This window comes from Gopherus evgoodei, chromosome 16, assembly GCF_007399415.2.
Source record: "Gopherus evgoodei ecotype Sinaloan lineage chromosome 16, rGopEvg1_v1.p, whole genome shotgun sequence".
In the NCBI taxonomy this organism is placed as follows: Eukaryota; Metazoa; Chordata; order Testudines; family Testudinidae; genus Gopherus; species Gopherus evgoodei.
This window is the reverse complement of record NC_044337.1, coordinates 5,479,905-5,497,918: the sequence shown is the minus strand read 5'-3', so window position 1 is coordinate 5,497,918 and position 18,014 is coordinate 5,479,905. Positions and strand designations below refer to the sequence as shown.

Here is an 18,014-nt window from a genome sequence, read left to right as displayed (position 1 = left end):
CAGGCAGGGAGCTAGGCAGGCCAGTTGTGCCAGAGCCATTGTACTGGGGCATGTGCCTCCATTCTGCTGCCTGTACCTCTCCGAACTGCCCTTCTCCCAGCTTCTCCTTGAGTCGCAGCTGCTGCCGTGGGAACTCGCCCACGGAGATATCCTTCTTGGTGAGCGAATCAACAGTGAGGGCGGGCACGGCGTACATGTTATTGCCCGTCACGCCCTGAAGGCTGACAATGTCGGTCTCGGCGTAGTGAGGCACGTTGTTCTGGAAGCCCTGGTGTGGCGTGGACTTGGTGAGGTCGGGCTCAGCGTAGTCACCGCTGCACGCTAGGGGAAAACCAAAGACAGGGTTAGTCAAGCGTTTCTGCCTTCTCCAAATCACGGCGGCCAGGTTGCTGGCAGGCCTGATCCTGCACAGGAACCTCGGGTGGCTCATCTCAGCCCCGGTGCTGCTGCTTGGGCCTGCATGGAGATTTCGCTCCTGTTGTAACTAGGATCCGCCCCGGAAAACTGCAAACATCTGTCTCCCCGAACAAAGGTTTGTGGAATGTCCTGATTGTGTTAAATGGCTATCAACCCACTCATGCCACAACCAGAGACCAAACTCTCACCTACACAGCCCCGCACGTGACACGGGGCATCTCAGTGTTGCTAGGTAACGCCTCTGGGGAAGGTGGTACTGGGGAAGCAGCCTGGAGCTCCTCCACCTTTCCCCATCTCAAGGACAGATCACTGCGATCCAAGCTCAGAACAGGAACTCGCTCTGGTGCAGAATGCCTAGTAAATCGTGTTTCTCAGGAACAGCACAAGTTCCCAGCAGGAGCTCCACAGTCTGCACTGGCTCCCTCTTGGCTTGCGGACTGAATTTAAGCCACTGCTTTTGAGCTACAAATCCCTAGCAAGGCTGGGACCTGGCTGCTTGACAGACCACCACCCCTCGTGCCAGCCGGTCACAGCTGCAATCCGTGGGGGCACTCGAGCTGTTCCCCCTCCATTTAAAAGAGATGGGGGCTGGTGGCACAGCATCCTCAGTGGGGGGCTCTCAGCTCCGAAACAGGCTTCCCCTAGACTGAAATAACCCAGGCCTATTGACCTTTTGGGCATGCTGTGGGACATTTCTGTTTACATGGTCTGCTGCACTGCGGGGTCTCTGAGAGAAATTAGCTGGGTGTTCTGCAGGCAATCTCGTTTGACTCAGTAATTTATGGCAGGGGACACAGAGCCCGCATAGGTCCCTTTTCTATTATTTTGGTATAAACCTAATTTACTACTACTACTACTGTTATGTTTCATACAAACCCCACTATGTTAAAAGAACGTTGATCAGGTGGCAAAGTCAAACACTCAGTCATCAAGTGGTCAGACAGGAAAACCTTTGCCTCTTCTCTGAACTCCAGCACGATTGAGAACATCCCCACATGAACGCCAGGGAACATCACTATGGAGAAGCTGCCGATACCAAATGCCCATTTTCTTCACATCAAACAGTCCATTGGGCTCACCTTTAATAAAGTTTGCAACTTTCACAGCCTCATCACATGCCTGTCAGTTCCCCTGGCATCCTCTTTGCTGCTTCTCAGTGAACGGAATACGTCCAACAGGCCGGGTTCTAGGCACAAGGCTACTGTGGCTTCCTGACACTCTCATTGCTAATACAAACCCAGAAATGTCAATCCAGCCCAACTGCCAGAACGGTCTCCTGGAAAGAGTCAAAGATTCTCCCTCCCCTCCCTTCCCATGCACCATGAACATGACGCAGCTCCAGCCCTCTGCTCTCTCACTACCTGCTCCCTTCCTCTTCCAGGAACGGGGGCTGCTTTGCTTTGTCCCCCACCCCCGAACAACGTGTAATCAAATACAAATACAAACGTTCATCTTAACGCAGTTACTCTCAAGGCCACCGCCAAGAGCCCTGAGGGCCACAAGATCACCTTTGCCATACAGCCTTGAGTTACAGTAACACGCACTGTTCTTACCACATGGCTTCTGCCTCATTAAGTGCACAGGATGGATGGTGTTCAGGGGATGAGGTAGCCTCCTTTTGTCCTGAATATTCAATCCACTGCCTCTTGCCTTATTTACTGCTCACCCTACACTGAACAGGGAAGAATTCCTGTCCTCCTGGGAGTTGCTGTGATGCTCATCACTGTAGCATATGAACCTCATAGACATTAATGACTTGATCTTCACAATTCACCTGAGAGATAGGAAAGTGATTGTAACCCCATTTTACAGATGGGGACTGAGGCCCAGAGAGATTTAGGCCAATTTTACAAAGATGTCCAGTCCTTTTGGGTGCTTCAATGACTGAAGGCCCAACTTGAGACTCCTATAGCTTGAAGCCCCTGACTTTCTTCATGACATTCCTTCCAGCTTCTGCTGTGAATGAGGCAGGAATAATATGGACAACAGTCTCATATGCTATACACCCCTTCTCATTCATCATCTTTCCAGTGCACTGACTGAGACAGGGGTCCTGCGGAAAAGGCAGCATGTGAAGATGTAAGAACATAAGAACGGCCATACAGTGTCAGACCAATGGTCCATCAAGCTCAGTATCCTGTCTACCGACAGTGGCCAATGCTAGGTGCCCCAGAGGGAATGAACAGAACAGAGCAATTATCAAGTGGTCCATCGCCCGCCATCCAATCCCACTGCATCTGGCAGTCAGAAGCTTAGGGTCACCAAGGGCATGCGGCTGTATTCCTGATCATCGTGGCTAAAAGCCATTGAGAGACCTATTGTCCACGAACTTGTCAAACTCTTTTTTGAACCCAGTTATAGTTTTGGCCTTCACAACATCCCTGGCAGTGAGTTCCACAAAGTGATGGCGCACTGTGTGAAGAAATACTTCCTTTTGTTTGTTATTAAACCTGCTGCCTATTAATTTAATTGAGTGACCCCTCATTCTTGTGTTATGTTATTTACCCCTTCACATTTCCTTATTAACCTTCTCCACACCAGTCGTGATTTTACAGACCTCTATCATATCCCCCCTTAGTCATCTCTTTTCCAAGAGGAAAAGTCTCCCTCTTTTAAATCTCTCCTCATATGGAATCTGTTCCGCATCCCTAATCATTGTTGTCCTTCTCTGTACTTTTTCCAATTCTAATATATCTTTTTTGAGATGGGTCAACCAGAACTGCACGCAGTATTCAAGGTGTGGGTGTACCATGGGCTTATATAGTTGCATTATGATTTTTTCTGTCTTATTATCTAGCCCTTTCCTAATGGTTCCCAACATTTTTGTTAGCTTTTTGCACTGCCCCTGTATATTTAGCAGATGTTTTCAGATGTTATCCACAATTACTTCAATATCTCTTTCTTGAGTGTTGACAGCTAATTTAGACTCCATCATTTTGTATGTATAGTTGGAATTATGTTTTCCAACGTGCACTACTTTGCATTTATCAACATTGAATTTCATCTGCCATTTTGTTGCCCAGTCACCCAGTTTTGTGAGACCCCTTTGTAGCTCTTCACAGCCTGCTTTGGACTTAACTATCTTGAGTCATTTTGTATCATCTGCGAACTTTGTCACCTCACTGTTCACTACATTTTCCAGATCATTTATGAATATGTTGAATAGCACTGGTCCAATACAGACCCCTGGGGGACACCACTATTTACCTCTCTGCATTCTGAAAACTGACCATTTATTCCTACCTTTTGCTTCCTGTCTTTTAGCCAGTGAAAGGACCTTCCCTTTTATCCCATAACAGCTTACCTTGCTTAAGAGCCTTTGGTGAGAGACCCTATCAAAGGCTTTCTGAAAGTCTAAGTACACTATGTCTACTGGATCACCCTTGTCCACATATTTTTTGACCCCTCAAAGAATTCTAATAGACTGATGATGCATGATTTCGCCATACAAAAGTCGTGTGAACTCTTTGCCAACAAATCATGTTCATCTATGTGTCTAATAATTCTGTTCTTTACTAATTTGCCTGGTACTGAAGTTAGGCTTACCAGCCTGTAATTGCCAAGATCCCCTCTGGAAACTTAAAAAAAAATTAGTATCCCATTAGCTATCCTCCAGTCATCTGTAACTGAAGACTATCATAACGCCTACACAGGAGGGAACCAAATTAAGTTTGCATGGGCAACTTTAATTCTGGCATTTCCTAACTTTTGAGTCCTTCACTTTGCAATCTTAACATTCTTTTAACGCATTTTTAATATTAAGTAATTTCTTACAAAACCCCCCTGGAAAAACAGAAATTCTTTCATGTGGAGTTGTACTGACCTCTGTGAGTAAATGAGATCCACAGCACAGACCCCTGCCTAAGGTGTGAGCTGAAGCTAGCAGCTGTTCACCTTCCTTGCAGCAGGGGGCATGGATTATCTGCAGGGATCATTTGGACCTATTCAATTCCCTGCCATTGCAGGGGCCTCTGGCATTAGTGGCACCTCATTCTGTCTTGTTCTCTGCCAGTGACACATAATAGTGTAGTCTCCTGAGGACTGAAATGCTTTAATGTAACTGAAATCATGGGGGTACTTGTGTGAAATGTAATGGCCTGTGATATACAGGAGGCCAGACTAGATGGTCCCTTTCGGCTTTAAATGCTATGAACAGCCATGAGAGGAGGATATAACAAACACTTTGCCTGTGACTTATTGCTGAATATCAAGACTCCTGGGTTCTGTCCCTGGCTCTGGAAGGAGAGTGTAGTGGTCAGAACAGACTACCAGGGCACTGGATGAATCAAGGCACATTTTTAGAAGGTGAAGGAAATAAAACAAATGAATAATCCCTCCAGACACTGCTGACTCCCATACACCAGCCACTTTTACCTGAATCCTCGGCGCTTTGGGAGAGTTCTGGTAGCTTCTGAAGCAGTGTAGCAGGCTGGTGATATTCCAGGTCCAGTGGGAAGACCCGTTCGTAGGTGGGATTAGACTGGTGGATCTGGTTCTGGTTGCTGACGATGGTGTAGCTGTAGAAGGAGAGACGAACCATGGCGTCCTCCTCCAGGATTCGCCGGGGGGCCTTCGGAAGAGAGAACAAGCTGCTGAGCTATTCGGAACGGTCAGGAAGTGCACTGGCTGCAAGGGCGGCAGTCACTCCCTAACACAGCAGCATCCTGATTGGGGCCTGCTTCGTGCTGAGGAGCCCAGGACGTGATGGTGGGGAGCAGGGAGTGGGAGCTCCATGACACCATGGCATCCCGTCCACTGGGGATATCACAGGGACTCTCCAGTACTTCCTAATACATCATAGAGCTCGGCAGGGCCAGCACAGCTCCAGACTCCCATGTACAGCAGCACCGTCACGTTACCTTCTCCAGTCTCTTCTGGACATACTGCTTCCACAGAATGATGATTATAATGATCAGGAGCAGGAGTATAATAGCCACAAGGCAGCCAACCAGGATGGAAGTATTGGAGTCATCTGCTTTCTCCTCTATCCAGGTGCTGGTTATAAAAGAAGTGGTTTCTGTACCGAGGAAGAAAATGAAAAGAAACTGGAGTCACAAGATGTGGGGTTGCACTCACAGGCTAATAGTCTGGTGCAGAAGAGAACCAGGGCAACTTCCTGGACAAAGCTAGTCTGTTTTCACGCTGGTTTAATCAGAAAGTCTCTTTTCCTGGAACTTCACAAAACTTGGTGCTAGCGGCTTCTGGAGCCACATGCTGTTCTTGCCTTTGGACATGGTGACTCTGGGCTACTGTAACTCATAGCAGGGTGGAAAATGAACCTGGACTCAATTTCAGTGGGTAGGTTTTGAGGTTTCATTGGCTGCACATGTGCACTCAGGTCTCCTCCCGCCGGTGGCCTGCCATATTCTATGACTGGCACTGTGGCTGGGGCAGATCCAGCCCTGGATTAGTGAGTGTAGCATAAAGCACTTGGTGCTAGGTGTGGAGGAGTGATGCTGGGGCGTGTACACTGCTGCAGGAAGCACTTTGCAAGGAGGGAGGGACCCCTCTTGTGACAGAGCATGGGCCTTCCATTCGCCAGTACAGTCTGGCGGGTCTGTGTAGTAGAGAAGGGACGGTGGTCAAGTCCTTACCCCATGCCGCCTTAGTAGCGTTGGTCTCTGTATCCAGCAGCTCTGCTGTGCTTGTGGCTAGAGTAACCACAGTAGGATTTACATTCTCCATGTCTGTGGAAGGCAAGAGCAGATGTCAGTCTGTCGCATACTCCCTGCCGCTGCCTCTGCCAGCAGTCTCTGTGATCCCCAAGCAAGGCCCCCACATTCACACCTAGGGCTGTGCCAGGAGCCCCAGGGTTGCTCACTTCCATTATTTATCTGTGCAGCATCACTGTGTAAGAGCCCCACCTACACACCCTCGCTCAGGAGAGCAAGCCTCACTCACTGACTCATGGATTGCTGGCTTTGCAGGATTGGTCCCAGGCCAGGCGAAGGCCAGACTAGAGCAGAGGAGATAGGTGCAGCAGGTTGCCTCATTGCAGCATGAGGCTGAGGGTCACAACTAATCCTTGTTTATAATTCAAAAGCCCTGACACAGAACCCAGAACAGCAGGAGACTAGCTGGAAAATCAGGAGAGTTCGTAAAAAAACCACCAAAACCAAACCCAAAATATGAGTGTTCTTTGCTTTGGCTTCCGAGCTTCAGTCCCCTTGCCCCCCATAATGTGTGGTAGTCACAAGCTGAAAATTCAAATCTTCAGTGCTCCTGCTCCCCGACTTCCTCCCCGATTGCCGCCCCCACTCCTCTCCCTTACTGCTCCCATACCTGCTCCCTGACTGCTCCACACTTGCTCCCTCACTGCCCCCCACGCCTTTGCCTCACTGCCCCCTTCCTCCCACAGACAGTCCTGCTCCCCAGCTCATGATCCTTGTGTATCTTCCATCAACCCTGCCTCTGCCAGCCTCAATTCTTGTTCAGGCTCCCCCTGTCTGCCTCCTGCTCCCCACCGTCCCCTACAGACCTTGGAAGGAGACTTACCAGACTGGAAGGAAATCTCACTGATCATCATCCAGGTGTCAGCGAAGTAGAAACGGCAAAGGACGGCTTTGCCCACCCGCTGATTCAGGGGGATGGTCACAAACCTCGCACTGGGGTTTTTGTCATCCAAGATGGTGGAAACTCCAACAGGCTCAGACTCCCACTCTGCAATCAGCCGTGGTTTGAACAGACATTCCACCTTCTGGAAGATCTTCACCCCCTTGGAAAACATATTGTTGCAATGCACCTGGCAAGAGGAAAAAGGACCAATCAGACTGAGTTCCTCTGACTCCCCGTTTTGACACAAGGACCAGGTCTTAGATATGCAACCAATGAATTGTATAAACCTAAAATCCTGGGGCCGCTGGAATGTGCCGCCCACTTCGGGAGTGGTGCAGAACGAGGCTGGGCAGGAAGCCACTTTAACCCTGCTGGGCTACTGGTGGTGGCGGTGGTGGCTGGGGGCCCCTGGGCCCTTTTAAATTGCCCAGGAGTGGCAGGCGGAGCCTGGAGATGTTCCTGGGGAGGTGCGTGGGGGCAGCAGGCAGGGTCGGGGGCAAGACCCAGCCCTGAACATTGGTGGAGCCGAGCCCATGGGCCCTGAATATTCCTGGAACACGGGCACCATGGGCCCCTATAACTCACCACCCCGCCTAAACGCAAATAATCACATTAAGGAGAAAGGCACCATGTACTCTGCAGCATCTGGGACCAAGAACAAGAGAACAAAGCCTTTGGCTTCTGGGGGCTGCATCCTGAATTCTGCAGAAAACTGGAAATTCAGTTGTACCCCAGACACATTCGCAAATCGAGATGAAGGTGATGGTTTGTATCACAGCAGCTTCTGTGCTCCCCAAGTGGGGCCTCACCATGCTAGTGCTGCACTGTTTCTTTGGAAGCAGTGAATCTGTGAATACTGCACGTGTCCACTGGACAAGGGGCTGGATGCTCCACAGAGACGCTTGGAGGTCTCGAGGGTTTGGGTGTGCCAATTGCTAACCTGCAGAGTAACAGCGGGGCCTGTGAGGGGGGTGCATGTGGAGTTGGGGAGCTGACCCCAGCAGGCACAGATAAAGCTTCCTCGCACTAAGGGCAGGTGATAGCAAGGTGCCTCACAATGCTGGCTACCCCCGCGAAGCATCAAACCAGCACCCTGGAAGGAAGCAGGGAAGAGGCTGACAGAAGCAGCAGCCATATTTCATCCAGCCTGAATACAACTGGTCCACAGGCAGATCAATGGAGGATTCAGCTGGACAGGGACTGGCTGCATCTAGAAGTGCAGCAGCAAGCAGACCAAGTGCAAGAATGAGCAAACTGGGAGCAAGAGCAAACAAACGGGAAAACACTGTCAGCACAAGGAGAGAGAGAAGGAGGATCAGAGCCAGCACGAAAAGCAGGAGAAGGACAAGCAGTGGCATTATCAGCTCGAGGTGGAGACAGCACCAGCAGAATCCTAGTCCAGCTGGCGAAGCCAGGCACCATGTACCTGTCCTGGTGGGTGGCATAGATTCCCATTTACTTCCTTGCTTTAGGGAAGGCGGTGACATGGGCGTGTTTCTAAATGCTTTTGAAATGGAGTGTGTACTGAAGAAGTTGTGGCAGGAGGACCTGATATGGTATCTGGCTCCACGACAGACAGTCAGGGACAAAAGCTTTGGAGAGTTTCACTCTATGGACAGGGAGGACTATAAAGATTATAAGTGATGTAAACAAACGTTGTTGCAAAACTTTAAACCGACCCCTGAAGTATATAGGAGAAGGTTTTGGGGAGTTCAGAAAAACAGGGGAAACAACCTACGTTGAGGTTTCAACCCAATTTAGGGATTACGTAAGAAAATGGGGACTTGGTTGGGGGGGATTACCACGGTCGCTGAGCCCTGTAAATTATTGGGTTTAGAACAATTCTATAACCCCGCCACCCTGACCTAAAAACCTGGTTGAGAGACAAAAAACCAAGAGATGTAGCCACAACTGGGAAATGGGCAGATCAGTACGCAGATAGTCGATCTGGGTTTGACAGAAAACCTAACAGAGATGGAATAGGATCAGGAGACAGGGACAGGCCCAAGCAGAGACCCACACCCAGGAGCAGGGAAACCACCTCTGAGAAGACCTGGGATGGTGGGGAAATGCAGTGCGCCATATGCGGCTAGTGTGACCCCTCTGCTCAGAATTGCCCAACTCACCCACTGAGGCCCAGTGCTGGAAGGGGAAGCGGAGCCAGTTCAGGCAACCTAACGAGTGCAGCTGGCCTGTAGTAGGCTGCCTCCTTGGCTACAGTCCCTGACTGGCAGGAAGAGTCAGCAGACTTGCTCTTAAGCCCAGCAGCCATGGCACTGTAGTGAGTGCTTGAAGCCTTCACCCATAGCTGCGTTGGCTCCCGCGCCTGTTTGTTCCAACCCCACTCGTGCCTCAGACACAGCCCGACTCCTGCCTTGGCCGAGCTTTGTCCCCGCCTTGTCTCACTCCAGGGAACCTGGCTTTGACCCTCAGCTCCAACTCTGGACTTCTGACCCCGGTTCTGACCTTGGGCTCCAATTCCTGGCTACTGACTCCGGCTCCCACCAGTATGCATGACTTCCCCCATCCTGATCTCTGACAGTTTGAGCAGCCATAAATGCACAAAAAATAAGGGAACTACAGCTGATATGGTGAGCATGAATCCAAGAAAGGCCCAATATCTTTGTAAGAGAGAGTGGGAGCCCTACAGACCTGAAAGCTCAACCCACGCTGCCTTCAGCTCTAGCCCCTGCTTCCCATGAGCCCAAACTCTCCCTGCCTGACAAGTTCAGTGGCAACTGAGACAAATTTTGTGGTTCCTAAATCAGTGTTGACTCCAATTTCTGCTATGTCTGCAGTCATGCCCTGCGTTACAGGTCCTGGGGAGAGAAGAGACCCATCAATAGTCTCAACCAGATCTGGATGGACTGGATGTGTATGGTGGGAACAGCATGGCTTAAGTCCATAAAGTTACCTGAGGCCCCTGAGTCGACCGAGGCCTCTGTAGTAGTAGGATTTTATGTTTGTATTGTACATAATTTAGAATGAAGGATAAAGAATAACGTAGCTTGTTTAAAATGTATCGTTGTATTATTCGACCATATCCTGCCAGCCACCCTTTTTGAATAGAAGAGAGGAATGGCCTAATGGGCCACAGGTAGAGATACATCAGCCAGAATTTGTGTCTGGACTGATTTCAAGGCAGTGATGGACCTTTGAGGTCACCAGTTTGTTGTAGGTTTAGCATTTTACAATAAGGAAAAGAACGCCATGATTGTTTTCTTTTGCATTGCAACTTGATGTTTCTGTTCCAAATGTTCTGTGTAAATTAATTTTGTTTTGTGTGTGAATGAGGAATGTGTGTGTTAAGAGAGATGTGTGAAGGCCATCGCTGAACCAGATGGTCCAGGGAGAAACCGGAGACAGATGCAAGGGCGCCAAGAGGCTGCAACATGCCCGAACGGGAATGTCAGAGGAGGGCAGACTGACGACTCTAAAGATAAGACAGGCACCTATCGATGGGGACAGGAGAGCTGTGATAAAGAATGAGAAGGACAATTTAAGAAAACAAGCACTTGTCGAACAACAATTGATTACAGTACGACAGAGCAAAACTCATTGGTCCCAATGAAGGATAATCACTATATAAACAGAGTACCTTGCCATGAAACTTTGGGTTTGTCCTGCCAAAACTTCCCCGGAGCATTGTGTCACGACCGACGGAACCCAGCTCCTCCCTACGGGTGATCAGCTTGGGGGCCACTAGGTTGATCTGGACTCTGGACTGGTAACGATAACATTGACTGGTGGGACAGTGTGTGTGTGCGATGTGATTGAATGCATATGCTAATTGTTGTATCTTCAATAAAAGCAACGTATTGCCTTTTCCCCTGAAAAAGGTCCCATGTGCTTCTTAGAAGTATAACACCTCTAGAGGGATCTCAGAGCTTTCTGATAGTCAAATTAATAGAGGTATTCATAGTTGCATCAAAAATTTACTTGGGAATCCTACTGCATTGGCTGTGGCCCATGGATACTAGGAACCGCTGAAGGGGGAAGACGACCAGCTTGGCTTGGACCATCTCCTAAGGGCTGGGGACCTGGCATTTCCTGGCCCCAGCCCCACCCAAAACTTTGCTGGACACATCAAGGCAAGATGGCCGGGGTCCTCACAATATAAGCACAAGCCTAAAGCCCGATGTTGGTTCTTCTCCAAGTTGGAGAGGTGGGGGCGAGCCTGGTGAGCTAGCATGAGCTCTGATGCCAGTCAAGACCTGCATGTCTGGGATGTCAGGGGCACAGAGAATGGTGGCTTTCGGGAAAAAAAAATCGATGTATGCTCACAACACCACTCCATGAGGTGATCATCCGTTCTGACACACAATCCAATCAGATTGTCCAAACTGGATGGAGGCACCACCCATGGAAGCTCATTGTTTATCTCCTCATTTAACCCCAAGCGGAAATAGCAGCACTGTGCTGCCTCATCCCACTTGGTGTCAGAAGCCAAACGGTGAAATTCAGCAGCAAACTTAGCTATGGGCTGGCCTCCCTGCTGCATTGCTTGAAGGATTGCCTTGGAGGTCCGCATACAGTTGGCATCACTGAAGATGATGGATGTAGCTTGAATGAATTCCTCTAATCATTGCAAGAGGGGGCTGGACTGTTCCGGGAGTGGGGAAGCCCTCTCCAGTCAACACACTTAAGATGAGTCCCACATGGACCTGGACTGTAGGGAATGATCGGGGGTGTAGAAGGAACAGGAGCTCATATTGGTTCAGAAACTCTCCCCCCAAAACTTGTCCCAATCTCCAACCAATTTGTTGGGCAGCAAACTCCTTGGCTCTAGGAGAGGCAGAGTAGGAGGAGCCAGCAGAGAACCATGCATCTGTAGGGCCATGTTCTGTGATTGCAGGGCAGTTATTTGCACTTCCAGGTTCTTGATGGAGTCCACCAGTTCCGCTGGTGTTTTAATAGCATCCATGTTAGCGCCAAGAGTCCCTGACTCCAATATTAAGGGCTCGCAATCTGTTGGCTGGCCGGGATGGGGCGGTTTAGCTCATGGTCGAAGCGGAGGTCAGGCCTAATGGCGAGAGTCATAGCCAGGAGCCAAAGCCAAGTGTCAAACTGGAAGGCAGGAACTGAATACCAGAGCTAAGGGCTGAGCTGGAGTCTGTTGTCAGAGGCCAGAGCCATGAGCCAAAGCAAAGGGTAGGAACTGGAGTGAGCAGGATATCAAGCATGGGGAGGCAGGAGCAGGACAGAGGCAAAGTTCAGAGGAAGGCAGGAGCAGCTGGAATAAGGTAACTCAGGAGCAGGCACCGTGGTGGGTAAGTGTTGAGAAGCTGGCCAGTTGCTGCTTCTGGCCTCTGTAGCCAATCAGGCAGCCTGCTGCAGGGCAGCTGTACTGATGAAGCTGCCTGGAGACTAGCTCTGCTGCAGGCCCTGATCCCTGACACATCGAGTGGAAAGAGGCCACCCAGTGTTGTTATTTCTGGCTCGGCCTATGTGATGATATTAAAGATGAACTGGCACGGGTGGAGTCCCCCTTTGGCCTGGATGTGTTAGGTAATCTGTGCTTCAAGATCAATGACTGCCTGACCGAATGCCACAGAAAAAAAAGGTCCTCCCTGCTCCTGCTATCCTCAGCCCCAGAAGGCGGGGTTCGGGGCACCCTTCTCCCCTCCCCAGCAGTCCACACCAACACTTGTCGGCTGCTATCCTGGTGATGGCCAATCAGCATCCAACACATCTCCAATTCTCTCTCTGGCTGCAGCCCCTTGAGATGCCCGACACCATCGTAGAGGCACTGGTAGACTTGAACACCTCTGGCAATTTCATGGATCTGGAGTTCGCCCGAGTATACAAGCTCCCCATCCAGTGCAAGGTCTCCCCCAACTTAGAGGAGTCCACAGACGGGTCACTCCTTTCATTGGGACTGGTCACCCACCAGATGGCTCCCTTTTGAAGCCACCAAGAAATCCTCCATTTTGGGCCAATTCATGCACTGCATTCATTAGCTGTCCTTGGCATCCCTGGCTCGTTGTCCATGATTCACGCATCTGCTGGTGGTCAGCCACAATATGCTTTGACTCCCTGTTTTGCTGACAATCCTGTTTCCCTAGAGCCAACTGGGGACCAGCAATCCTTCAAGGTTTACTCAGTCCTCCAAAGAATTCAGAGACACAAGGAAAGGATTCAAAAGCAACCCCAGCAACCCACTGAGCTTCTCCAACAGCTTTAGGGACCCCCGTTAAATACCAACACTATGCTGATGTGTTCAACAAAAGGGAAAGCCAATGCTTTCCCAGCACATCACAGCTACAACTGCTCCATCAACCTACAGCCAGGGGCAGAGATTCCCTTCAGGCACATTTACTCTCTCTGAACCCAGAGTTACCTTGAAGAAAACCTGCAGAATGGGTTCACTTGCACTTCAATGTTTCTAGCAGGAGCCTGGATCTTCTTTGTGGCAGAGATGGCTCCCTTTGGCCTTGTTTGTACTACCAAGCTCTGAACAAGATTACAGTCCGAAATTGGTACCCTTTACCACTTATTAATGAGCTGTTCGAAAGACTATGCTCTGCCAAGGTCTTCACAAAGTTGAACATTCACAGAGCTTATAACCTGGTGGGGATCCGAGAAGAGATGAATGGAAGACCACTTTCTGGACCAGGTATGGCCTCTTTGAGCATTTGCTCGTGCTGTTTGGGTTGTGCAACATCCTAGCAATTTCATAAATCCAGCATTTTATAAATGACATCCTTAGGGGCATGCTGGACCAATTTGTCATCATTTACCTGGACAACATCCTTATTTTCTCAGAAAGTCAGGCCCTCCACAATCATCAGGTGCGCAGCCTTGGAGACATTCTGCCAAAACCACCTCTATGGAAAGCTTGAGAAATGCGAGTTTGGTAGGGACAGAGTGGAATTCTTGGGCTATATCATCTTGCCTGAAGGACTCACCATGGACTCGTGTAAGGTAGAAGCAGTATCCGACTGGACCATGCCCAAGGACATACATAGGGTGCAGCAATTTCTAGAGTTCGGCAGTTTCTACAGGTGTTTTATTAAAGGATTCTCTAGCCTGGCTGCACTCACAAAGCTGCTCCTGCAAAAGGGGGCCAAGTTTGTTTGGTCCATGGATGCTCCCTCAGATTTTGATTGACTGAAGAGCCATTCACTTCAGCATCCATCCTGCTTTACCCACTAAACCATTTAAGATGGAAGCCATGCCTTGAATTTTGCCATAGGTGCAGTATTGTCTCAATATGTGGGCTCCAGCAACCAACTCCATCCTTTTATTCTTGAAAGCTAACCTCAGTGGGAAAAAAATTACGGTATTTGTGACAAAGAGCAATTACCAAGGTGGCTTTCGAGGAGTAGCGCCACCTCCTAGAAGAAGCCCAATTCCTAGTCCAAGTCTTGACAGATCACAAGAACCTGGAATATCTACAAACCGCTAGACACCTTAACTAGTGCTAGGTCTGCTGGTCTCTCTTCTTCACTAGCTTGGTAACTTATCACCTAGGTATGAGAAACGGGAAGGCAGATGCCCTATCCCGCAAAAATGAAACTCTCAAATCTGGTGAAGAGAACTCTGCCACCGTGTTCAAAGTATCCAACTTTGTCTATGGGACAATCAGCAACAGTCTGACATCCTCCATCCACTCTCTGCTTCCCAATGATTCTGAGTGATGTGTGTATTCAACCTCTGATTGCAGATTAGAGAACAGCCTTCTCTATTGTAAGGGTTATATTTATGTTCTAGGGGGAGGGCTAGCTCAGTGGTTTCAGCACTGACCTGCTAAACCCAGTTGTGAGTTCAATCCTTAAGGGGGCCATTTAGGGATCTGCGGCAAAAATCTGTCTAGGGATTGGTCCTGCTTTGAGCAGGGGGTTAGACTAGATGATCTCCTGAGGTCCCTTCCAACCCTGATATTCTATGGAGGAACAATCTAGCCTTCAGGTATTGAAACTATGGCACAATTTGCCTCTTGCAGGCTATTTTGTCCAATTCAAGACCCAGAATCTGGTCTCAAGGAGCTTCTGATGGCCAGGCCTATAAACTTACATTAAAGGTTATATAAGGTCCTGCAGCCTCTTCGCATGTACCAAGAACCCATGATCAAAACCCTTAAGTCTCCTCCTGCCTCTCCCCACACGTCCACAGCCTTGAACTTCATTGTAGAACTGCCATGCTCCCAGGGACAGTTGGTAATCCTGGTGGCCACCAACCTCCTAACAAAAATGGAGCACTCCATGCCATGCTGAACTGTTCCTGCTGCATGGGAGACAGCTCAGCTCTGCACGGAAAATGTTTTCCACTACCACAGGTTATCGACAGGTATTATATTGGATCAAGGACCCAATTCTGGTGGGAATTTCTCAGACTACTTGCCATCGAATCCCTCGCCTCATTCAACGGACTAATGAGCAAACAGAGAGGGTCAATCAAATCATGGAGCAGTATCTTCGCTGCTTTCTGAGTTACAGAGCCGTCTCCAGAGTTTTTGCTGCCCCAAGCGGCTGAAGAAAATAAATAATAATGAAAAAAAAGCCGCAATCGCGATTGGCAGCAGCTCCACCACGCCGTTTTCCTCTTCGGCAGCAATTCAGCAGCAGGTCCTTCCCTTTGAGAGGGACTGAGGGACCCGCCATAGAATTGCCGCCGAAAAGCCCGACGTGCTGCCCCTTCCCCTTGGCCGCCCCAAGCACCAGCTTGCTGAGCTGGTGCCTGGAGCCGGCCCTGCTGAGTTACCACCAGGATGACTGTCTCCCCTGCTGTGCTCTGCTGAATTTGCACATAACAATGTAATCCACACCTTGACCCATAGCCCATTCTTTGCTAACTATGGCTTTCACCCCTGCTTCAATCCAGATTTACCCATGAGGTCCCTAGTACTGGATGTTGCAGATTTAGCCTCCCACCTACACTGGGAGCATAGGAACTCAAGAAACACTTGCAGTCTGCCAAAGAATCCTATAAACACCTCACAGAAAAAGACCATGAGGCTGCCCCCATTTTGGCCATAGGGGACAAGGTGCAGATCTCTGACCAGAACTTAAATCGAGCTGCCCAGCTGCCAAACTAGACTACCAATATCTAGGCCTCTTCAAGTTTATAAATAGGGTAAACCTAGTGGCCTTCAGGCAACAGATCCAAGTCCGTGAAGATATACCCCTTCTTTCACATATCACTTTTAAAGCCTTACACTGAGAACCCATATCCAAAACCTCCAACCCCCCACTGCCACCCATAACAGTGGTCCACTGAATCCTCAACTCTAGATAAGTTGTGGGAAAGACCGAGTACCTGGTGGACTAGGAAGGCTACAGTACGGACAGGCAATCTTGGGAACCAGTAGACTACATTCAACCTCAAAGCATTTACCCAGAGCTGTGTTGGTTCCTGCATCTGCTTGTTCCCAGCCCTGCTCCTGCCTTGGACTCAGCCTTGCCTCACTCCAAGTAACCCAGCTCTGACCCTCAGCTCCTATTCCTGGCTACTGACTCCAGTACTAACCACTAGAAATGACCACCCATGTCCTGATCTCTGACACAGCTCAAATACTTCCAACTCCAGGGAGTGCCAAGGGTGTTAACTGGCCAAGTAGCTGCAATTCACAGCCAATTAACACCCTCAGAGCCCCCTGGAGTCCTGTGTACACTGTCAATGGAAACTGAGTATCAGAGGGGTAGCCATGTTAGTCTGGATCTGTAAAAGCAGCAAAGAATCCTGTGGCACCTTATAGACTAACAGACATTTTGGAGTATGAGCTTTTGTGGGTGAATACCCACTTCGTCAGACGCACGTAGTGGAAATTTCCAGGGGCAGGTATATATATGCAAGCAAGCTAGAGATAACGAGGTTAGTTCAATCAGGGAGGATGAGGCCCTGTTCTAGCAGTTGAGGTGTGAAAACCAAGGGAGAAGAAACTGATTTTGTAGTTGGCAAGCCATTCACAGTCTTTGTTTAATCCTGAGCTGATGGTGTCAAATTTGCAGATGAACTGAAGCTCAGCAGTTTCTCTTTGAAGTCTGGTCCTGAAGTTTTTTTGCTGCAGGATGGCCACCTTAAGGTCTGCTATAGTGTGGCCAGGGAGGTTGAAGTGTTCTCCTACAGGTTTTTGTATATTGCCATTCCTAATATCTGATTTGTGTCCATTTATCCTTTCCTATAGAGACTATCCAGTTTGGCCGATGTACATAGCAGAGGGGCATTGCTAGCATATGATGGCGTATATTACACTGGTGGAGGTGCAGGTGAATGAACCGGTGATGGTGTGGATGATCTGGTTAGGTCCTGTGATGGTGTCGCTGGTGTAGATATGTGGGCAGAGTTGGCATTGAGGTTTGTTGCATGGACTGGTTCCTGAGCTAGAGTTACTATGGTGCGGTGTGCAGTTACTGGTGAGAATATGTTTCAGGTTGGCAGGCAGTCTGTGGGCGAGGACTGGCCTGCCACCCAAGGCCTGTGAAAGTGTGGGATCATAGTCCAGGATGGGTTGTAGGTCCCTGATGATGCGTTGGAGGGGTTTTAGCTGGGGACTGTATGTGATGGCCAGTGGAGTCCTGTTGGTTTCTTTCTTGGGTTTGTCTTGCAGTAGGAGGCTTCTGGGTACATGTCTGGCTCTGTTGATCTGTTTCCTTATTTCCTCGTGTGGGTATTGTAGTTTTGAGAATGCTTGGTGGAGATTCTGTAGGTGTTGGTCTCTGTCTGAGGGGTTAGAGCAGATGCGGTTGTACCTCAGTGCTTGGCTGTAGACAATGGATCGTGTGATGTGCCTGGGATGGAAGCTGGAGGCATGAAGGTAGGCACAGCGGTCAGTAGGTTTTCGGTATAGGGTGGTGTTAATGTGACCATCACTTATTTGCAACGTGGTGTCTAGGAAGTGGACCTCCCATGTAGATTGGTCCAGGCTGAGGCTGATGGTGGGGTGGAAGCTGTTGAAATCGTGGTGGAATTTTTCCAGAGTCTCCTTCCCATGGGTCCAGATGATGAAGATGTCATCAATGTAGCATAGGTAGAGAAGGGGCATGAGTGGACGAGATCTGAGGAAGCGTTGTTCCAGGTCGGCCATAAAAATATTGGCATAT

General features: G+C 49.4%; 1 protein-coding gene across 2 annotated transcripts in view; it reads right to left on the bottom strand.

Annotated features, from left to right (window-relative positions):
* The window catches only part of LOC115636145 (discoidin domain-containing receptor 2-like), a 156,226-nt gene that overhangs the window by 30,451 nt on the left and 107,761 nt on the right, over window positions 1-18,014 (bottom strand). For both annotated transcript variants that reach the window (XM_030535895.1, XM_030535896.1), the window contains 5 exons: window positions 6,913-7,159; window positions 6,012-6,104; window positions 5,277-5,434; window positions 4,792-4,987; window positions 77-321 (listed from right to left, as the gene is read on the bottom strand). In XM_030535895.1, the coding sequence (XP_030391755.1) occupies window positions 77-321; window positions 4,792-4,987; window positions 5,277-5,434; window positions 6,012-6,104; window positions 6,913-7,159 (939 nt within the window). The remainder of the gene's footprint in view (window positions 1-76; window positions 322-4,791; window positions 4,988-5,276; window positions 5,435-6,011; window positions 6,105-6,912; window positions 7,160-18,014) is intronic.